The sequence below is a fragment of the Micrasema longulum genome, unplaced genomic scaffold (assembly GCF_059751315.1).
Source record: "Micrasema longulum isolate JH-2025_06_02 unplaced genomic scaffold, ASM5975131v1 h1tg001139l, whole genome shotgun sequence".
NCBI classification, from domain to species: Eukaryota; Metazoa; Arthropoda; class Insecta; order Trichoptera; family Brachycentridae; genus Micrasema; species Micrasema longulum.
Genome location: NW_028278327.1, coordinates 243,891 through 268,827, shown reverse-complemented (window position 1 = coordinate 268,827; position 24,937 = coordinate 243,891). Strand labels below are relative to the sequence as shown.

At 31.4% G+C, this 24,937-nt stretch overlaps 1 protein-coding gene across 1 annotated transcript in view; it reads left to right on the top strand.

The window, feature by feature from the left end:
- The first annotated feature begins 11,559 nt into the window (after positions 1-11,559).
- LOC148276833 (myrosinase 1-like) overlaps positions 11,560-24,937 on the top strand; it is a 61,275-nt gene continuing 47,897 nt past the window's right edge. Inside the window, exon 1 of the mRNA XM_088233693.1 lies at positions 11,560-11,734. Within this exon, the coding sequence (XP_088089819.1) occupies positions 11,691-11,734 (44 nt within the window). The 5' untranslated portion in view covers positions 11,560-11,690. The remainder of the gene's footprint in view (positions 11,735-24,937) is intronic.

Genomic DNA, 24,937 nt, shown 5'->3' with positions numbered 1-24,937 from the left:
TAATTTATGTAAATGTACTGATTTTTAGTATACGAAAGTCTCGACTTAAAACGGAATTTTCTATATATGTCGTGACATGAAAATTAAAATAGTTTAATGACGTAATGGTGTATTATGTGTAAAATAAATAAATTAAAATTAAAAATCTCAAAGATTCAACTGCTCCACAAATGTATAGTTTATATGATGTTTTGTTCTTTTATTGCTCGTTTTTTAATGTTAAATAATATGGGTAAAAATAAATGAAATAATTCTTGTACATTTTCACTAGTAAAAGTATTAAAAAAACAAGCATAGTGTGAAGTGTCGTCGGCATCATCATAATCATTACCTTTCCGCACCTAATGGTGCATAGGGCACTGCATTGGTATGCCAATCGCAGCGTATCTTGATATTTTTTTTACATGAGTATAAGGTGATCAGTCTTACGCTTCAGGTACCAGTCTAGGTACTTTGAAATATTCTATTGTGAAAACACCCCTTTAAATAACATTTCATATCAAGCATGTCAGGAATCGAACCCGAGACCTCTTGCATGGTAGACAAATGCGCTGACCATTACACCACGAGGCCTACCTATGTATCGTCGGCACGGGTAACCAAAGTGAGGTCACATTATTTTTATTATTTGTCTTTGTTTATTATGTGGAAAAAAATAATAAATAAATAAAATAAATAACGCCGTTGCCCCATGGGGATAGGCAGAGAAGATAGAGCGCCATTTCACTTTGTCTTTGCATATATATCCCGCTTCCTCTACATTCATACATCTTCTCATGCACGCACGATGATTATTCCAACTCTTCAAGTATTTGTTGGATTTGGTCGTGCCATGTCTTAGTCGGTCTTTCTCGTTTTCAGCGTCCATTAACATTCGAATAGTAAATCCTTTTGACCCTTTTTATGATGTTCATTTTCCTCTTCATGTCCAAATCAACGCAGTGCTCTTTTTTTTATTGTGTCCATAATGCCTGTCCCAGCCTTACATAATGCGCGGATTGTGCACTTATCATACATAGTTTAACCACACATTCGCCTGAGGGATCGCATTTCGAGAGCATTCATTCAATTCCTAAACCAAAATTCGTTTCGCATAGAATACTGGAAATCCTGGAACGTAAAACTTGGGAAGTAACTCTGATCGGATTGCGTTGTTGAACGCGACGTAAAGGTTCGCAACAGTGCCTGTTGAGTCAACGATTATAAGAATCGGGTTGTGGTCCCCGGGGTAGTGTTTTGTACTCACGGATTAGAGGTCCAATGTACCGAAAATGGCCCTAATGTGTGTTAATCAAACATTAAAAAAAGTAAAACAATAGTAAATAAAAAATCACATCAGTTACTACAGACAAAAAATTGCTCAAAACCAAATGAAATGCAGTATTTAAACTTGATAGTGTCAATTTTTTTACGCTACTTTGCTCATCTAATGAGAGAACTAACAAAAATTAGACCGCTCGGATTAAACAACGCCGTGGTGGACATTTGACTGTCATTATTTTTAAAACACCATGGCATCAAGTATTATTTGAGATGACAAAAAAATTCGCTTTATGTTTGTATAAAAATTGTTTTATTTTTTAAGTTCAAAGTTTAATTACTCTTATTAAATGACCCTTTACTTATGTTGAGGAGTGGATGAGGTGTGAAGAATACTTCGTCCTAGAAGGGGGAAAATTTAGTAAGTGGACTGTATTGTTACGGAAGGAAGATGGCGAAACTCCACCAACCTGCTGATGGATGAGTGCTGGAACCCTGGTGAAGCTGGCGGTCAGAAGACGCTAGCACAGCTTATATGGATAGATCTGGTGGTCTAAAATGACGCAGGCATAGCTCGCTTGTGGGAATATTAGTAAAGCACTTCACTCATTAATATTAGATTTTGTGCTGATTTTTAATGTTGTTACCGGCACTCACACGTAGTATTATTGTTACATGGAGTGCGCTAAGAAATGGGAAGGACGGGTAGGTAAGTATAAATTTGGTCCGAACAACTTATCTACCCAGTTGTGTCAATTAATGTTTCCGCGTGCACAATAAAATTTTAGAGTATTTTTTATTATTTTTATTTTATTATCTTACATTTGTGTTATGATAATCTTTTTCACGGTCTGGCAACATAAGGCGGTGACTTCACGCATGCGCGTGGCGAAAGTGGGGCAAAGTGTGGGGCAAAGTGGACGCAGTCCGATGTACTAAAAATTTCATTAGCAATATTGAATTTGATTCTTCTTCTTCTTTTTCGATGGCGCTACAGCCCAAATAGAGCTTTGGCCTTCTTGAACTTTAGCGTCCAAATCCGCCTGTCTTCAGCAGCCATTTTCCAATTTGCAACTTGTAGCCGCTGTGCTGCATCCTTCTTTACTTCATCCTCCGACCCCAGTCTAGGTCTTCCTACCCTTCTTTTACCCCCTGGATGTCCAGTCATGACTTTCTTAATTATTCGCGCACTAGTGCCGATTATGAACGCTATCTTCTTCTGTATATATCGAGACGGTATGGTTAACTTCTGTACTATCTGTATTTTACCTTGGTATGTTATACCTATGTGTCATATCGACATCATATGATCGAAACAAGCCAATGAAATAACCGCAAACAATTAGTCCGCGTTCCTTACGTCATTAACATTTAAAATAGTTTTCATTTTTATTTTAAATTCGCTTCTGTAATAAAAAGTGCTCACTTGAAAGCGATTATAAACTCCAATAAAACCCAATTCAAGCAAAAAATGCTCGCTTAAACATGAATTTTGCATGACTTTTGGAAATCATCTAGACGGTACGCTTAACGATTGTCTGTATGTATCTACCGATCGACTACAAAGCAGCTCCTAAAACGTCTCGATACGTACACTCGTAAAGATAGTAAAACAGATGGAAAAAAAATAATTTTTTTTTAGAGTGGTAACTTTCTGACGCATATAATCTGTGTCTGACGCCTATATACTCTTATCTGATAATAGGAAAGAACCTAGCGACATTACTTTCCCATCTAGGCGTTTGTTTTATTAAAGCAACAGTCATATCGGAATTTAATTCGGTTTCAAAACTTACTTATTTCTCTCTCATATTTTTCATGGGCTTTTAAGAAAAAAAGTGCCAACCTCAAAACGATTAAAAAATTTAATAAATAATAATTAAAGGAAAAAATGCTCGCTGGAATAAAATTTCTGTCATTTTTAATATGTAGATAAAATATCGAGGGGTTCTAGACCCGTCGGTATAAAATAATTTACTTAAATCAAAACTTGATGGTGGGTATCGGTACTATACCTTTGTAGTCGGTTGGGAGACTTTTATCTTTAACTATGACGTCATACTGAAGCTATGTCATTTTAGAGCGTAGATATGTGTACCGTGACGTACGCTTTCCCTTGATTCATATCGATGTACCTACCCAAAACTTGAAGGTGGTGGGTCGGTAGTATGTCTTTATAATCGCTACAGGGAATTTATCTTTAACTATACCGTCAAGGTGAAGGTATGACGTTTTTACCTTCCCATCACAATCGAAGCACAAGCGTTCTTTGTACGTGTGCAGCCCATCTCAACTTGATCAGTTTTATTATTATTATTAATATTATTTATTATTTTATTTTATTCCAGTAAAATGACTATATAGTGCAGAGCCAATTCAACCATATAAACATGAACATAATTATAAATATAATCAAAAATTTAACAATAATCATAAATATGACAATAAACAAATATATAAACATGAAATAAAATTTTATATTTGCAGCACTTATAGTGGTCTTACCATATCGCGCCATCGCTCGAACAACGGTGAATGGATCCACCCTGCAGTGGCTTGGAGAATTTCGTTATTAGAGTTTTTAGGCGTTCCCATAGGCTCCAGGCTCTTTGGCGAAGTAAGGTAGCAAAGGTGTTTATTCGTCCAGCTGTAAACATTTCCGAGGCACTGCAGTACCTAGGCAATCCGAATAATTGTCTGTATGAATTGTTATACGTGACCCTTAATTTATTCCACGCAAGCGAGTATAATTGTTCCATAGTTCCGCTGTATACATGGACGTCAAATACGAAGTAAAGATGATTTTCTTCACTTCGTTACTGCATTGAAAGAAGCGTCTCGCTAGCATAGATGCCCTGACATTGATGGCTTTTATCTGTCTCTCTATGTCCTGATCATCTTTACAATTACCAGTCAGTATGTGCCCTAGATATATGTGCGTTGAGATACGAGATACTCGGGGCTTCATATATGCTGTACAATTCGGCTTTTTTTTATATTCTATGATCTTTTAAATCATATTATTTCACAAAGTAAAATGAATTCCCGTGTCAGTGTGACGTCACTATTATTAATTACTGTTAAGTGACCATCGAACCGACCTAATTGATATACTTTATCACATGCGTGCGTAAGTCGTTCGATGCAGCCATTCCCAATGGAGTTTCCATTACAGGGATTTCCCCGCCACTCGCCAGTGTGACAATACATCTTCGGGCGGAAAGGTCATGTCCCAGTGGACATTTGCATAACCAAAATATTATTCATTTTGATACACAGTATATCATCCTCAAATCTCTATCCGCACCCGATGGCGCAAAGGACACTAAATTGGACCACCAATGCAGCGTACTTTGATCATGTGTTACATGTAGGTAAGAATGACTAGACAGGTGCCACCGTTTTGTAGCAACAATTCACGGACAGTGTAAACTTGTAATGCCGTATTAAACAGACTTCATGAACTCGGCAATAGTTATTTCCACGTATCTGCTATATTTAGTGTAGAGTATTGTTCCTATAAAACAAACCTTTTGAACTTTTTCAAAATGATGAATGGTAATTATATTTATTTATTTATGCATTTCATAATATTTACAATTATCTGTTCACTTTGCCCAGCTGTATGACACAGTACTTATGATTTTCTTGTTATCTTTGTATATATAATTTCTCTGTACGTGTGATGTCACCGAACTCCTCCTAAATGGCTTAATTGATTTACGTGCGGTTTTCAGAGAAATATAGATCTTTTCGTTGTGCGTGTTCGTAGGTTTTAAAATCTTCAATCTTATATGTAAAAAATAAGACACCAGTCTAGGGACTATGAAATATTTATGTGTAAAAACACCTTCTTAAATAAACATTTCATGTCAACTATGTCGGGAATCGATCCCGATACCTCTTGTATGGAAGACAAACCCACTGACCACTACACCACGAGGCTGACATGGATTAAAATAGTAAATGGTTTATTTCAAAAATCATATTTAAAAATTCGTACTCCATTATTTTTATTGCTTTTTAAATTTGTGTTTTACAGTAAATATATAAAAAAATCACTTTTGCATAAAAAAATCTCAAGTAAGCATAAATGAAGAAATATATTTTAAATCTATTTTAATGCGTATTTACTATTTGAAAGAAAAATATTGAGAGGTATATTTGGTGCTGTAAACCAAAATCTATGTATTCCCAGAATCCTGACTCCCTGAGTTTTAACTGCTTTTTCTTTCTTTTTCTTAAATATGTATTTTTATCCCTTTTTTCTTTCCTTGGTTGTTTTTTTTTTTATTATTATTTATTTACAATTTTAAAAAACCCGTTAGGGTTACATTAGAAATTTAATATTGTCTAGTCATTTTATGTCTCGTCTAGTCTAGTTAGTTCAGTCATCATGTGCTTTTTCAGATTGATTTTAAATTTGTCTCCATTAAAAGTTTTCAAGTAGTAAAGTAGGTCGTTGTAGTGTTTAAGTCCATTATGTAGTATTTTTGATTGTCCTGTGTTTGTCTTTGCTTTTTCAATATGATAGTGTTGTTGTTGTCTGGTGTTATATTTGTGTATGTCAGCATTTTTGACTAATATTATGTCGTCGTCTTGTATGTTTCCCAGTGTTATTTTGTGCACAATTTTTAAGGTCTCAATTTTAGTCAAGTAGTTTATGTCAAACTGGTGTGTTTTTTTGTACAGTTCAGTCGTAGAGGTCAGGTAGGGTAGATTGTATGTTAGTTTAAGAATGTTATTTTGTTGTCTTTGTATTCTTGTTATGTCTGTCTTGTTGCCAGTTCCCCAGAAGGCGATCATGTAACTTAATTTACTTTTGACATAGGCTTCGTACATCATAATTTTTTCCTTTCTTGGTATAAAATCTTTAATTTTGTAGAAGAGGCTATGTAGTGATGCCATTACTTTAGTGAGTCCGTCTATGTGTTTTGTCCATTTTAATTGTCTGTCCATTGTGAGTCCTAGGTAAGTCACATGTTCTAGTTCTTTAAGAGTTTCGTTGTTTATTTTTATGTTCATGTTATGGTTCTTCTTTTGTGTTTCGAAATGTATTATATTACATTTCTTAGCATTTAGTGTTAAGAAGTTTTTGTTTGTCCATTCTAATAGTTTTTGCACGTCATTGTTGATGGTTTTAGTCGTTTCAATGTCATTTTTGTTTTCATATAAAATTCCTAAGTCGTCCGTTTATATTGTTTTTTTTTCCCATTATGTCACTGTGTATTATGTCGTTAATGTATATTATATAAAACAATGGTCCTAATATTGATCCCTGAGGTACTCCGAATTGCATTGTTGTTATTTCACTTTTGTGTTCTTCAATTTTCGTAAACTGTTTTCTTCCTTGTAGATAGTTTTTAAATATTTTGAGAGCTTGTCCCTTAACTCCTGTATGTTGTAGTTTATCTAGAAGGGTATCTATGTGGACTGTGTTCTTTCTCTCTCCTTCCAAACACACTATCTGATCCCACATTCCTCATAATTTATCATTTTATTTATTTATACCCCTGTATCTGTAGCCTTACGTGTGAAAAAAATATCGTTTTTGTTTATCTTGGAAATGGGATGTTCGATCACTGATTTTGGTTTATTACCTTTATGAGTCCAATCACCATTGTTGCAAAGTCCAAGAACAGTGGCGCGTGGTAATTACTTTTAACGACAGTGTGGATATCTGCTAAAGATATCCCATCTTTCCTGCATTCTGCTTCAAGATTATGGCGTTGTAAACTGAAAAATGGGCACTGAAATAACAGATGTTAGATACTCTGTGAAGAAATATCATCGCATGGACAATAGTCATCATTCCTTAATTGAAACCTATATAGATAACTTCTCATAGTTACGTGTACGGTAAAAATTTGGGCCGTTTTGAAAGTACTTTGGTGATGACGATGGAAGTTTACTGCATCAGCCAGCGTTGAGAAAAACATGTTAGTGATTTTTCCTAAGGATCCTCTCAACGCTGCTGCGTATTTTGTTTTCTAAATTCTGAGAAAAAAGATGCCGTTTTTCTACAAGTTGCAGCTCTTGCTAGTTCATCTGCTCTCTCATTTCCTACGATACCACCATGTCCTCTTATCCAGCATATTTGAATAATCATCCATCTGATTTTTAGATGCTGGATTTTATTCTGAATATCTACAATTAAAGGATTTACCGACCGAGTATCAATTATAGCTTGAATGCCCAAACGACAATCTGATAATATTTTTGTAATAACCCACCTCTCTGGTGGTTTTTTTAATAACCATTCGAGAGCTTCTCGTATTGCGAATAGTTCAGCTTGAAAAACTGAGCAGAAATTGACAAATTTAAATGTTTTGCCTGGTAATTCTTTATCAACCTTAATAGGAACGAATGCCGCTCCCACTTTGCTGTCGAGCAGGCTACCATCTGTAAAGATTCTTATTTCATTGAGAGCATAAGGAGGTATATATTTGTCAAGTATAAGAACACATTCGAAAATTCTTTCACACAGGTGAGGTAAATCAAAATAGTTTGCAGTTCCTTGATACTTGCGATCATCTGGAATAAAATACAGCTTACCAAATTTCTTGACATACTTTATTGACCTTTATTAATTTATGATTGTAAAAAAATATATATTTCCTTATACATAAAAAGAACGAGATTACATATTTTTTTATTTTTTTTTTTACATTTTTTTTTGCACCACAACAGGCCAGGAGGCCTAATTACAGTGGTGAATTACATCACAGAGCACCCAGGCTTGAGAAAAATCACATTGTTAATTTTTGTGTTCTCACCGGGAATCGAACCCGGAACCTTCCGTGCGTGAGTCAAGCGTCTTGACCACTACACCACGGAGGCCGCCATTACAATGGTTGGTCCATGTCCACAGTTTTAACGTTGATCGTAATCCCAAATAAATAAAAATACATAATACCCATCCGGACGACTGATGAAGCAGTGGTGGATCAAAATTAAGATGGCTGTATGATGTGGAAAGTGGCATGAGAGCAATTGGCCTGACGAACTGAGGAAGAGCCGCAGGGTGAAAGGAGGAGCGGAGAACAGTTTCTAGAGTTGACCATGGCCCACAACGGATTGTAGCGCAACTGATGATTCATAGTATAGTGTAGATTTTTAGGTTATTTTTGTTTTAAATTTTGTATGAAATTATATAATACCTTTCTAGAATATGAACTTCTTATTTTCTCAAACTGATCGGTTTGGGTAAATAGGAAGAAATCGGCATAAGGGAATATGCCTGTCCTTGTGTGTATATGTATATAACAGTGGCGAATGGTGATTTAATTTACAGGTAAGCTATAAAAAAAAAAAGATTTATTCGTTCTTACATAGTAGGTACACAATAAAATGTAAGTGATAAATACCCTAAATTAATATTTTTTCTGTGGTTCTGTGTGATACAACAACTCTCGTCTATGAAATCAACTCAAACAATGCGACGTAAGTTTGTGATATATTATATTGTGTAGCAATATTATCCATTAATTTAACACATTACTTTTATACAAGTTTATTAAAAATAGCACATTTAATTCAGTCAGTATAAGGTATTCTCATTACGATTGATATGTCAACTGGCTAATTTGTTCTAGAAATGAATAATGCCAAAAACGGCCGCGTCGAGCACCACATGTGTTGCGAGTCAAATGTCAAAAGTATCATATCAAAGAAAAATAGTCCTTAAGAAATAATGTTTCAAATACTGTTTTCCGATCTAGAATCTTCAAAGAATTTGTGAAATCAGCACGTTTACTCTAGGAAAAAGATCCCGCCACTGGGTTTAAGATGTTAAAAATAAATTATACTTTATGATAAAATAAATAAAATACTGGTGCTGGGCACGCTTTCTTAATATTTTTATTTACATTTGGAGAAAAATACAAATGGTAGCAATGATTTATAAGAAATAGGAATAATTGTTTGTTTTTCTGTAAATAAAGTAACGGTAAAACATTATTATGAATAGTTAAATATAATGGTAAGCTGCGCATAATCGGTTCTATACACGATTCGCCCTAGGTATATAAAGTGTAAAATAAATAAATGAACAAATTATGAAAATAATTTTTAAAAAAGGTATTTATCAATTATTTCAAAAATAAAATACAATCGAAGAAATTACACATAATTCAAGTTTGACTCAAGGCAACCGAAAGCAATTAGATGTCGTAACCGTAATAAGCCATGATGAGTTATCACGTGAGGTAATATCATACATGGTAAAAATAGTAAAGGCTATTGTTGAAATAAATAAAAATAGGACACAAAATGCCGAACGTCAAAAGTGCGACTTCTCTTAAATGAGTTATTTGCAGTTTCCTCTTTTCTAAGCAAATGTGGAGAAGTTCTTTAAGATGAAACGCGGTGATAGAGAAATTTGATGAAAGGGTATTTTTAAATAGTTTTTCTGTCGCTCTATTGCAAATGCCTTCACGATATTGTGCAAAAAAGACAACTGCCTGTCGTACTAGTTAACTTTCAAAATCAACATAATCCACAAAGAAAATACTGGAGTACGTTTGAATGAAGAAAAGTCAGACCACGTTTCCTTTTCCACGACTATCCCACCAGACCCTCCTTACAAAATCGTCAGAGCAATAAGAAGAACATGGTTTTTCCAGTAAATATAAGCATTGTTCATAATAAGCAAGGCAAAAAATAAGCAAATCCCATTTGAAAAAAAAAATAGTAGTCTAAAATGGTACATGAAAATTTAAATAATTTTATTTGTAAAATTAAGAGATTGGTGGCACTGAAGCACAATTGCGGCTGTGGGGAAAAATGGACAGAATGATGTCCAACTCACATCGTTGAGTTCCACTATGGTATAATAAAACAAATAAACGATTTAAAATGTCATATTTTTGTTTCAAAACCAAGTACATAAGTAAATAGATACGTTTGTAATTAAAATGTTTCTGCTATCTTCAAAGAATACTGACGCTATAATATCTAAGTGTTTCGCTCTACAATCGTGCCAAGGTCCAATACATTTCAATACAAATCTTCAACGTTGACCGTAACCGCGGTATTTTGCAATAAAGGTGAAGTTTACGTAAAAAAAATCTAGCACAGTATGGCAATGTGCGTTACATCTCGTGAGAATATATTATAACTAAGGTACGCTATAATGATATCTATGCACTTGAAAACAATGATTTTATTACAGCAGATTATGTATAGAATGACAACGGACTTCAAAATAATTATACTATCAGACAGTTTATGGCTCACTAGTTCGCCCTCATCTAGAAAATGCTTCTTCAATTTGGCCGCCATTTTGTAGGATTCATATTGACCATACCGAGTCTGTCCAGCGCCGTTTTCTAAGAAAAGTAGCGTGGTTATTATATAAGTAGCGTGTAAGTTGTTATTTATCAAACAAACTACACCCCTCTCAAAAAATAAAAAAAACAATGGAAATGATGGATTTTTATAATATTATCATAATATGAAATGCTTTAAAATGCAAAAGTGTAGATCTAAATTTGTTGCAACAGAGAGAGAAAACGTTTTTGCAAATGAAACATGGAAGTCTAGGCATTTACAGAGCTTATGACCTGTCATTTGCTTCCAAAATAGATTTTTAGGCTTTAAAAATGTTTTGCAATCATTTTGGCGAATTGATCATGTCCAATCAATTCAATCCCAGTCAGTAAATAATTCACTTTCCTCTTTTCTCCATCCAATGATGTGCATATTATGTAAATTTGGATTATCTTCTTTCAGCACAAAGATGCTGAGGCTACCAGATTACAGAGAGCTCCTTCGGGCAGCCTTTCTCGTTTAGCAACGAGCAATTTTCCCAGTATTGGGCACCGCCAAGGAGACTTACGTCCTCAGATGCGGTGTGCGTTAAATGGTGGGCAAGCTGTCATTGGCTGGTTTAAGTGGCCACTTTACACACTGTGCAATATTCACCCCACTGCATATGCTTAAACATCAACGTTCCCTTATCTCTTCCATCTGTTGCCTTTTGTGAAGTATAAAATCTAAAACCTTTATCGTGTAGGTAAGACTCATCCGGCTGTACCAATGCAATTACTAGGCAACGATACCAGTTAGTTTAATCAACAGTTTTGGGTATGTACCATATCCAATACAAATGTTTTTTTAAAAATTATTTTAGTCCAAAAACGCCCTAGCATTCAAAACCATGTTTCGTTCTATTGGTTTAAATAATGTACCATCATGTTTTTGACAACTATTTTAAGTCCACTGTGATTTAGTATTCGGTAATAATCGCAAGCGATAAAACAGGTTGTACATTAGCAAACCTTAACAGTTGTTTTGCGTCCTCTGTTGGTGCAGTAACGGACCGTAACTCGTGTGTTCTTACAAGTTAAAGGCGTCGGGACGCTCTCAAAGGCGTCTCTTCGAAAGACTGAAAAATTACATTATTAGGTTCTGTGATAAAAACAACAAAAATGGATTCAAGGATCCTGGCGATAGGATTTATACTAATCGGAAGGTAGATTTTTTTTCATATAACAGCACACTTACCAATTAAGCATACATGTCTTTCTCTGATTTGTTTTATTTTTTGTTTTAACTTTTTAAACATGTTTTTTTATATGTTATACAATATTTTTATATTACACAAATACTTAACATTCCTACCTCTCTAATTGAGCTACACGTTATTTAAAAAAAAAATTAAATTGAAAACATATTATTCATATTTTTTTATTATCCCTTAGGATTTTTGTAAAAAACTCATTTAGGGACATGCAAATAACAATATTTATTTACAGACGTTCTTATATTTTAAGCTATAACATTATTTACAAAAGCAGAATAGAAAGTATGATACTCTACAAATTAAAAGGGTATCGAAAATATTTTTAAAATATATGAACACAAACATTACACAAGGTATGGAAAATTATTCAAAATGATATATACATAATACAATCTATAAAAAAAAAAAAATATTTAAAAAAAAAATTACATGTATGCATATTTACTTGTTTAGAAAGGGAGTTCGTTTGACAATAAATTTTATTACTGATTTTTAAAAATATATTTATATTTAATTAGAAGAATCGATGAATACAGCATAGAATTTAGGATGGGGATGATTGTATTTTGAAAAGTATAAAAAAACCTTAGGCAGTAAAATTAAATTAATAATCAATATAAATTTTACTTTTGGACCCATTTATGACAGGCAAAACAAGCGTTTATAGATAATAATAAATCTTGTTAATTAAAATTATTTTGTTATAATTTGAACACGTTAATATCTTATTTATAGTTTGTGAAACATAAAAAATCAAATAAAAACATAACGCGTCATATAACGACACAAAGAAAAACTTGAGAACTAACACACCTTCTAACTACTTCATAAAAAATATCAATTGTATAATTAAGTAACATGATTTCAAGGATTATTGTAATCTGGATTTCATATTTCAAGTAAAAGAGTATTTTTTTTACATCCCCTAATTACTTTTGAGTCTATGTTTTTTTTTTAACAAATAACTTTTGTTATTTTTTAAAGACGTCTAAATGTGTCTTGACAAAAAGAGACAAAAACGCGAGGAAAATATTATTATAAAATAAATATTTGAAGCGCTAACTTTGTGCTAATTTATTATAATTAAATTAAAACAAAACAACTTTCATTTTAACCACTAATTTTTGTTTTTTCTACCGACCGGTTTCAAAGCAAGCCAGCTTACAAGCTTCTGAAAAAAGCGCGTTATATAATAAGAAAAAAATAATAAATAACCAAATAAACGATATTTCCACTCTTGTCTTGTTTTAAAGGTCGTATCCATCTCACATTTCAATTCCCATCTTCACAAAAGCAACATGACAAAAATACTTGATTTATTAGCTCCGTATGTTCGATGTATATTTATTTAATAAAATTTAGTACTGACTGTTAAAAAAAATTAGGATAAGATATATTAGTTAAGTATACCTTGATAAAGATGCTTGTGTAGTTTGAAACCGGTCGGTAAAAAAAAAAGTGATTTAAAACAAAGTGGTTTTATAATAATTTTATTTGCGACACCAATTGTCTTCAACTTAACATTGACAAATGTAAAATAATATCTTTCTCGCGACAAAAAACCCTATACAATTCAACTACAAACTAAAAAATACTTCTTCTTCAATGGTTTCGTCAATAAAGGATCTTGGCATTACTTTAGATAGTAAACTCTCCTATCGTGAACACATTGATAATATTGTAAACAAATCTCTCAAACTTCTCGGTTTTATCAATAGAATGACGACGGACTTCAAAAATATTAATACCATCAAAACTCTTTATTGCTCACTAGTTTGACCTCATCTGGAATAGGCTTTTTCTATTTAGTCTCCATTCTACGGGATTTATATTGAGTCTGTCCAACACCGTTTTCTAAAAAAAGTGGCATGGTTGCTCGGATTACAAAGGGGTAATTATTCCTAATTTGAAATAGAGCAATCTCTTAATCTGTCTTCATTGGAGAGACGTAGAACTGAGATGGACCTTGTATGCATTTTCAAAATACTCAATGCTATAAGTGATGTCCCATCTCTGTTGCAATCAATTTCTTTTCATGTCCCCAACCATATCACCAGAAGTCAAAATCTGCTATTTATTAAATTTTCTAAGAGCAACTTTTCTTTTTATGCTCCAATGTCCAGAATGTGTAGATTTGTCAATTCATCACGCGACTTGGAATTCTTTGGGATAGATCTTCCGGCTTTTCGTAGATCTCTTCGCGACTAAACAGTGTGGGATGAAGTTGGATTGGCATGGTTTAGCTCGAAGTCTTATGTCTTTCAATTTTATGAATATAGTGTATACCATTATTGTTTTGCCCTTGTTTGTCTTTGCTACATAGTTTTATGTTCTTTTTATTCAGTTTCTTGTATTTATGTTTCTTCATGTAACTGTTGTAATTGGCTTAGGCCGTATATATAATAAATTGGACAAAATATTATTTTTACATTAGAATTAAGTACAGTCCTTGATTTCATGAGTTCTGATTTCATTTTTTCATTCTTTGTTAGAACAATGAATTCATGCTGAGTTTGTGTGTACGAAAAAAAAACTATTGTTTTATGTTTGTCAAAGTCCTTAGACCTTGACAGGCCCTGGGGCCACGATTATAAAAGGAATTGAATTGAGTTATCTTAACAATCTATAAAACAAAATAAATATAAAAATTTTCTCTACGAAAATGTGTATATTTGATTTTAGGCTAAATAGTACTAAGTAGTAATATAAAAATAAATATGTACTTAAAAAAATAATATTTTTGTAAGTAAATAAATACTGCGTCCTAATTTTTTTTACTACAAAAAAGGGTATTATTGGCAATAGTAAGATGTTCGGTGGCTTTTTTTTATGTTAACAGGATATCAAAATAAGCAAAACAAATATTTATTTATCGTATCGTAAAGTTTTGTAATTTTAAAATACGCAGCAAAATTTTGAAAATACACTACTCGCGACGTCACGAGTACAAGTCAATGAGTATTTCTTACATTTAAAAGTTGCACTCCGTACAATTCTGAAAACAATTTATATTTACCCACTAAACGTCGAAAAACATGGTTTGCCCGAAAATCGTAAATCTGTTGCCGGTGGCAACAACAACATAAAAACGCTATAATTGATTGGTTATTTTGAACACGTGGTCACACAAACTGGTGACGTTGCAAAGTAGGTAATACATTTTTATGATTTTTTTTATACATTTTTGACGAACATTGCCGTTCAATTAAATGCTCCAATTTTTAGCGCGTTCAGTTTTCTGTATGAAAAACAGTATATGTTTCCTTTTTTTGTCTAAACATACTAATTACAGGTTACCAACGAAGATACAGAGAATTTTCATACATATACTCGTATACACATTTTCGTAGACAAATATCTTTGTTAGTTTATGTTGTCTCGATATATGTATATTGATGAAGATAGCGTTTGTAATCGTGGCCCTGACGTCACTGTGACCTGTAAAGATCGATTGTGACGGAATTCCCAGTAGCACTGGACTACTTCATAAGTTATTTGATTTTTAATGTTCTGTTTTAATATTCTGCTCTCATTGATTTACTTATATCTATCGTTTTTCAGCATCCGAGTTTACCTTACCTCTAATTATTAAAACATTTTATCGCGTCCATGAAATACGTTTTTTGTATCCGATTTCCCGTAGCACTGAACTTTCTCATTTGTAATTTGATTTTCAATTGAAAAACGCACATATAATTGGTGCAAATATCGTTATTTAAAAGCACTTACACACTTCTGGTCGAACAATAAGGAGAGATCTCAGCTAAATTTTCGTACAAGGTTTTCCCAGAGCACGAATCATGTCATAACTAAAATCCGTACAATTTTTCCTCAGAAACCTTAATCGCACCGAGGGTGTTTAATATTTTTGGAGAGCGTATTAAGCTCATAAGGACTGTTTTTAAGAGAGAATTTCAGGACTGGATTTTCCTTAGTGGGAGGGATTTGAGTTGGAAACTCCTTGATGATTTTCCGAATCTTTGTGTTTGCTGTTTACCATGTTGATGTGCCATATATATTTAAAAAAAAATATTATTAAGTTGCTGATCCAATTTTATATTTGTGTTATATATTCGTATATCTGTGTCAACTAATTTCTCGTCCAAACTCAACACATTACTTTTTGTTCCATGGAGTTGGGACTTATGTCTCAAAAATGTGTAATAAACTACGTATAAGAAAATAAATAAATAAATCAATAGGAGCCCTCTATCATGGTTAATCGTTTTTCAGTATCCGACTTAACCTAACCTTGAATTATTGAGAATTGTGAAGTAAAGACTGTCGCTTTATCTACTCAGACCGGAAGCATGTATACTAGTTTACTGCAGTATAGATTTTCTGCTTTAATGGGAATTTCATGCCAAACACAAACTAATTAGATTTATCGAAAAGCGGTATTCTTGTTGCGAACATGTATTGTGTATTCCCCAGAGAGATTTATATGTTTTATGTTAAGATTGACCTTATATATTTATTACCTCTGGTTCCCGATCAGGCTTCAACGGAAAGTGTAGATTGTAGATGCAATTTTGAATAGTTTAGGTAACACATCGATCAATCATTGTGATTTGACAGACATAAAATGAACTAAAACCATTAAAAGGACCATTACTCTTGTTAAATGTAAGCTAATGCACAATAATGATTCATTTTTAAACTCAATACCTGTGCAATAGAGAAATAACAGATTTAAAAAAAAAAATTAAAGTAAAAAAGGTCTTTAAAATAATGTCCAGTAAAAAAAAAAATCTAATTATTAATAGCATATTTTTTTTTTAAATTTTGAATTCTCGCGAAAACGGTCATTCCATTGGCCACGCCTCCAATACGTCACGATGCATGTTTTTTTGTTCCTAGTCATTGAAATTTGTTTGGAACATAATCATGAATCTTGACGTCATAACAACTAAGGTCAAACAAGTCGCGGTTTTCTAGCAAAAATATTTAAAAAAAAATATTTTTCACATTTATGTATGCACATTTCTTCACAATATCCATATTGATTTTGAAAATACAATTAATTATTATAAATCCATTTAATATATATTTTTATCGGTATTTGTAGTATGTGATATTTCCCTCTTCTTATATTATTTTGCCGTTTTGTTTCGTTAATTTTTTTAAAAGGCTAGGTTAAACACATTGAATTACAGAATTTTAAAATCGAATCTTACTACTGACGTATAATAAATAGACACTTAACTCATATACTAGCTACATCTGATATATAGTAAATGTTGCGTTGTTTTCATCAATAAAAAAGAGACAGCATGTCACGACGAACACTTGAAATCATTTGTGTAAAAAATGGATGTTTATATTTTCTTTGTTAATATTTATATCCAAGTAACTCTTTGCCATAGATATGACACTAGCTTTACCTAATATTCCATAGAGCACTGCATTGGTACACCAACCAGAGTTTTATTTTTTTCCTTCATTCAAATTCATATATTTCGTTTTACCAAAATAACATTACAAACAACGAAATATTTAAGGCGTTATATTGGGACCAGGAACCCTTGAGCAATGGTTTGAAATTATTAAGGTATAATACTTTCCAATAGCAAGTGTATTTGTCTTTTAAACATAGTTTCACTGATTTGAAAGATGTGAATGTAAGATGATCAGTCTTAGGCTTCAGGTGCCAGTTCAGGAACTATGAAATACTCCAGTGTAAAAACACCCTTTTAAATAAATATATCAACTACACTGAGAATGAATCCCGAGATCTCTTGCATGATAGATAAACGCGCTTACCATATTAGATCACGAAGACGGAAATGTTTCACATACTCAAAATTATTGTTGCCATGAGTATTTGCTTATAATGTTCTTTGTCCATTTTAATAAATAAACTTTACTGATCTCAAAGTTATTGTATTTATACATTTACTGGCTATGCACGCATAGATTAATGATTTTATAAATGACATTATACAATTACGTGATTAGTATATGAAATACTATCTACTTACCATTAATAAAGTACTAAGCGCATTGCCAGAATATGCAGATTTTGTTTTTATCGAGTTGAATTTTAATTGAAATAATTTTGTATACCATTCACCCTAGCACATAATGTCATCAAGTTTAATCATTTATAGTTTGTGCATACAGAGATAGTAAAACATTAAATCACATTGATTGCCTGCCACAGAATAAATTGAAAATAAAGGCCTTGACTAACTTAACTTGGTTTCCTTTTTAAGTTTTTTTCCTGAAATTAGCCAGTAAATACATAAAAATATAATAATCAAAATATTCGAGTTACTGTTTTTTTAAGTGGAAACTCATTGTAATTTATTTTTAAAAAATGTTTTGACTCGAAAAAAACTTATGATAATTTATAATACAAAACCCATAAAATAAAATATCTGATATTAAAATATGTACCTCAGAGGCGGACGGATGCAAATCCAAACGTCAAATGTTTAACAAGAGTCTAAAGAATCTATTTTCTGTACTTTGTCAAATAACCAGTGGATTTAGATCCAATTACAGTATAGAAGATGCAATTTTTAAATTTACTCATCAAATTTATACTGGCCTAGATGCGAATATGAAAACTTTAACAATTTTTTTAGATCTTAAAAAAGCATTTGACACAGTAAATCATAGAAATTTAATAAGTAAATTACGTAAATTTGGTATGAAAAAGGAGTGCTTGTTGTTTTTTTTTATATAAATAGACTGCAATGAATCAGGATCAGAATTAATGTTAGTAATACTAAGACTGTTTTACACGGAGTGCCGCAAGGAATGGTTCTTGGCCCTTTGTTGTTTCTTATATATATTAATAATCTTTGAAATATAGCCTGGTAAATTAGTTTCTTATGCAGATGATACTACCATAATTGCACAAAATGATACCTGGGATAAAACTTTCAAAAAAGCCAATATATGTATAACTAATATCAAGGAGTGGTTAGATCGAAATCTTCTCTCGCTTAGTTGTAATAAAACACTGTTTATTCTATTTTATAACTCAAAATCATCTTCCCCTTCTTCTTTCTTTAATGTAATGTTTCATAATAAATATTTTAATCTTGAAATAGGTAGTAACTGTGAAAAAAATAAGTCTGAAAGGTGCATAAAATACCTGAGAGTAATCATTGACTGTCAACTTAAATGGACTAATAATCTTGAAATGATTGTTAATAAACTGAGATATTTAAGTATTTACACCCAGCTAAATAAAATAAAAATTGTATATTATGTACTCGTACGGTCATCGCTTTCCTATGGAATAATTGGATGGGGGGAGGAGCTTTTAACAACCACATTAAACCATTCGAAGCTGTTCAAAAATTTATCTTAAAAATAATGCTTCACAAAAATTGCACTTTTCCTCCTGTCCAATTGTTCCAAGAAGCTAAACTTTTAAATATGACACCAATATATTATTTTCAATGTTAAAAATATATATTTAAGAACAAAAATGTATTTACAAGTAATTCAAATAGATCAAGTCAAAGAAGGAATCGTGTGTTAGAAATACAACATTGTAAAACGAGGCTCGCATAGAGACATGTATATTTTGTAGGGTCAAATTTTTTAAATTATTTTTTTACTGATAATATTTCATTGATCCCAAACTTTCAAAATTTTCCTTCTATTAAAAAACACGCACTTTCCTGGATTCAAACGAAATATATTAACTCTTATATATTTTGTTACCCTTTAATAATAAGGAATATTTTCATGTTTAAAAAAGAAATAAAAAATCATTTTTTCATTAATATAAAATAAAAAAGTACCTTATTATCTTTTACAGAATATTCTCTTTTCTCTTTCTTATGTTACACAAACATATTATACCGGTCTATTTATTATAAGAGCAAAAATTTATAAACATTTCTTGTATACCCACGAACAGGCCATGCCTTTGTGGGATTTTTTGTTAACTATTTTTACTGTTAATATGTATTTCATTGCCATGTAATTGTCCTTAAAGGTATTTCTAATAATTTATAGCATTAATTTGTATTTTCAGTATTTAAATACATTGGTTCTTGCATTATAAGACTTACGTTTCTTTAAAATCAATGGACATGATCATAAACTGGAATCAAAAATCTAAATGTCATTCCATCAAATTCTGGATTTGCATTCGTTTGCCTCTGAGGTACAGAAACATTTTTTTCTAAAAATACGTATAATACCATTCATATATTTGAATTTAAATTTTAAAGCCTTATTATAGTCAAAACTACTTGAAAATCAAACGGGCTGACGATGTCACGAGAGCGATGAAATCATGAAATAGTTTACGATGAATACTACTACCATTGTTAATTAAATCGGCATTTACTTCGTAACACTTCATCATAAATTATTATTAAAATAAAACTTTGTTATTAGTGTTCCACAATTTTTATTCTTTTACAAGAACACTACTACAGTTTCGGGAGAGCACTCCTCCCATCGACGGGTGATATAAAAAAAAGTTTCACTTTACACACTGTGTAACATTCACTATTATACCTTTATTTGAACATCTATATTCCTTCGATTCTTTCATCTGTTGCTATAACTGTTTTGTAATTATTATATTTTTTTGTTGTGTTCACACTTTATGCGGGTATGCTTATATCTATAAGGCCATTCACCGTCTAATATTCAATAAATAAGAACTTCTGTCGATAACAAAGGCTATGGTTGTAGAACGCACTTTAAAGCCTTGATTTTGTTATATAATGTTGTTATGTTTACCTTCATCAATAAATAATCCATTCTCTGCACCGGGAGCATGCCATAAACAGTCTTCTCATTAACGTAATCGTAAACAGTACTTTCGTTTCGGTTTGTGCGAATATTGAAAGAACGATTGAATCCTACGATTCACAATAAATATACATGTTTGATTTTTTAAAGAAGTATTTAAGTTCTAGAGATTTAACCAAATATTCCAATTTCAACTGCTAAAGGAGAAATAACTTTTGGTAGAGCGCGGTTCAAACTCAATGAGTCCGCGAAAACAATAGATTTTTAAATAAAATAGTCAAAACACATACATTTTAACATATAATTATCTATATTCAATAAAATATTTCAACATAATTCAAATTTCATTTATTTATAAATTTACGATATGATTTTATGTACATTTATTGAGGTACAAGTTTTAACTCCATGGGAATTATATCCTGCGTTGAGTTGAGACGAATAATATACTTATTAATAATAAATAATGCACTCGTAATGTGAAAATAATATACAAAACAAGTACACCTTTAAAAATAATAGATAAAAGATCAATTTTATGTGACAAACAAAGACAAATATGTGGTGTTTGATTTATACAATACTTGCAAGTTATAACGTTCATATCGTCGCCATACAGGCTAAAGTCACTAACCCTGAAAATGACAGTTTTTAATTAAATATGCCATTGGAAGCCTAAAATTGTATTCCATATGAGGCAAACGTCACCAAGGTAACTTAGAAAAAAGTTGCGTAAATCAGAAAAAAATAATTAACTATTTGATTTTATATCATTAGATATTAAAGCTTGTTCAAAAGGTTTTCTTCATTTAAAAAAAAATATTTAACCACAACATTATAATGAATATTTTGAATATTTCCTTCCTTTTACTGACTCTTATTGCTTGCATTGTTCATGATTTTAAACAAGTAAAAGTCATTTATACAAATTTTACCCACCTTGCTTCTTAAAAACCTTCTAGATGTTTCTTATTGTATCAGAAGGAAAAGGTTATAAATAGAATTAGTTAAAATGACACGAATGAATTATGCTGTGTGCACAAAACCTCCAAACCTCTTAAATTAAGAGTGTCATTGTACTTCAGCAACATGGTTTTACATCTGATAGATCTATCCCAATTAACCTCCTTGTTTATGAAAATTATATTAGTGAATCATTTGGTAGGAAATAACAAATCGACTTAGTATTCACTGAATTTTGTAAAGCCTTTGACAAGGTCTGTTATAAATGACTGTTAACTCTTAAAAGACTGTGGTAAATAATCCCTTTACCGCGCGGTGATGTAACATCGTGTTACCACTAGTAAAAGACGGAATATTCTGAAGTTCAGACATTTGAAAAAAATGAAAAACATGGAAACACACTGTTTAATAATTCGTTTTCTATAACTTATGCGAATAAACATATAATTTAGCCCCTTTATAGCAAATAAATTAAAAATCACAAAAACGCCGCTCATGTTACGCGCATCCGCCCCCTATCATTGTTATTAATCAACTGAAGGCTAAATCCGTTTTAGACGACACCCGCCGCAGAACAGCGTCTCTGTTTTTCCTGTTTTGATTTATATCTTCGCGCTCTCTCTTGTATAAGGTATATGTATAGATGTGTTGCTGAATTAGCGGACATTCTTTCTTCGCGTAGCAAGGATAAATATTTTTTTGAATAAACATTTAGCATAGTTATACAAATTTTACTTTCCAAGTCGGGTGTGAAAATGTCCATTTAAAGATTACAAAAAATACGAATTCATCACTCAAAAAAATAAGAGAGATATATCTAGTCTTGTGTCCTATGTCGACTTGTGTGACATTACAGCCACACAAGAGTTAACTAAATTATGTAAAATAGGGTAAAGAGGTAAATATCTAAGCTGGTTAACTAGCTACTTCAACGATAGGCAGTTAATCATTAGAGTAAACACTTTTTTCTCTTATTTTTTAAGGGCTACCAGTGGTGTACCTCGAGGTTCTCATTTAGGTCCGGTGCTTTTATCAACGATATCACAAAAAAATGGCATCATGTTTTCACTATTTGCATATGACCTTAAAATCTATAAAGAGATAAAAACTTCTGCAGATTGTCTTCCTGTTCAAAAAAACCTTAATTCTCTGGATGAGTGATGCAAATAAAATAAAATATAATTGAACTTTAACAATTGTTAGATCATTTGTTTCCATCGAATATAAAACCGAAAATTTTCAATTATAATATTGACGGCGATAATCTCTCTACAGTATTAGTAATAAACGATCTCGATATTGTTTGATCAAAAAGTGTTTTTTGTACATCATATCATGAAATTAGGCATAAAAAATGTTGGGCTTTATTTTAAAAAACACAAAAAATTTCAAGTCCATACGATCATTAAAAAAACTGAACTGTTCCCTTGTAAGTAATTTAGGAACTTAGATTTTAATGTATTAATATGGTTACCTTGCTATAATGTTCACGTTGTCAATCTTTTTAAAGTTCGAGATTAGCGAAAATAGAATAAACTGCTTTTCTTCCGTACTTTTATTTGCTTTTTATATACATATCTTGGTATTTTTATGTTTTTTCATTACGTATTTTTGTATTATTTACTTTAGTTCTCACTGTTATTTGGCATATTATTTATTATTCTCATTTCTTACTATAGTATACAAACAGTTTTAAGAAACCATATCTCAATTATCATTTCAATTGTGTTTTTTTTTTCTATTGATTTCAATGATACTTTTATGTTGTACATTTGATTACGTATGCATCTAAATTCGTATAATTTATATTTAAATCTGATTATTTTTTTACATTGTCTTCTTTGGAATGTTATTATTTATTACTTATACGTTCTATTGCATCACATATAATTATAATTTACTTAAATTAATTTTACTATGTACTTTTAATTGTTGATTATTGTGGCTTGACACAAGAACATCCTAAAAAGCCTTAATCAATGCATTAATATTTAAACGAGTGTAATTTTGAATGAATAAATAAATAAATAAATTAGTACAGAAAAAGTTCATCATGAATTCAATTCAAACTACAAATTTAACATTCTAATACATAATGTGAATTATGATAATATATTAGCACTGCTCAACCTAATGACACTTTCTGAAAAAAAAACTGCTAGTGATCTCATTGTACTGAATAAAATAGTAAATTCTCTTTCTGACGTCCCAAAAATACTTGAATTGATACATTTTAGAGTACCTGCTGTCAACACTAGAAGTAATTTATTGTTTGATTGCTCCAGTACTTCTTCCAACCAACATAATTAATTGATACCGAGACTGCATAAGTTAGGTAACACTTTTGAAACGGTTGCAAACATTCTGTCCAATACTTTGTTTTTTTACAAGCCCACAACATTTCATTTATTTGTATGTGCTCGTCAAACTATTATTGATAATTCAATTCCAAAAAAATACTTGTTTTTTTTACCCCATACTTGTTTTCATTTGCTATAATATCCAATTGTTCTTAAGTATTGGCAAATACGCATTGAATACATTTTTCTTATTTCCTATTTTTTCGCGATATGTTTACGTGATTATACATTTTACTCACATATTTCTTTCTTGCTTAACGTAACTTTAACTGTGTTTGCTTATCAGCATTTATTATATCAACTTATATCTTTGTATTTTTTGTTTCTATGCAAACAGTTTTTTTTTGTTTACCTTAATTATTATTATTTTTATTTTACTTAGTATTTTTTTCTAATTTCACATATTTTTTATGTGTATTTGGTGTTTTATTTTTAAGCATGTTAGCACGCATTTTATTATTTTTGGTTAATGCCACTTGGACGTTAATGAACAAAATAAATAAATAAAAATGAAAAAATTACGAAAATTCGATTTTCCCTTGCTCTCCAAACTTCCAAGTTGCGATTTCTAAAAATGATGTTTTTTGGGTTACTGACTGAGTTACCTGAACGGCAACGATGTTTATTTTATGTTTTTTTTACATGAAAAGAAAACGATTAATTATGTAACGCTTTTTAAAAACGCTTTTAACTATCAGCCTTTAAGAAATTTAAATAAATATTAATGGGTTATTGATTCCTCTAATCTTAAAGCTTTGTAGTGGATTACTCAGGCGATTGATAATATCAGTAATTATTGTGTTTACAAAAACAAATTGTGCTTTGTAGTAGTTATTTTTAATATTGAAGTTAATTATTTTACCTTGCTCTGTGCTAAATACGGTACTTCTCACGTAAAAAAAACACTTATTTACGAGTTATGCAGTTTAGACAAATGCAGTTATCATATTAACTAACACATGTTTTTTTATTTAATAATCTGTTATTAAGTGACATGAATATAAGGTAGATATTATAAAGCTTAAATACACATCATTTTTTTTTCTTCAACTTGTAAAAGCAACAGTTCTACACATTTATAGTTAACTAGCGGACCCGA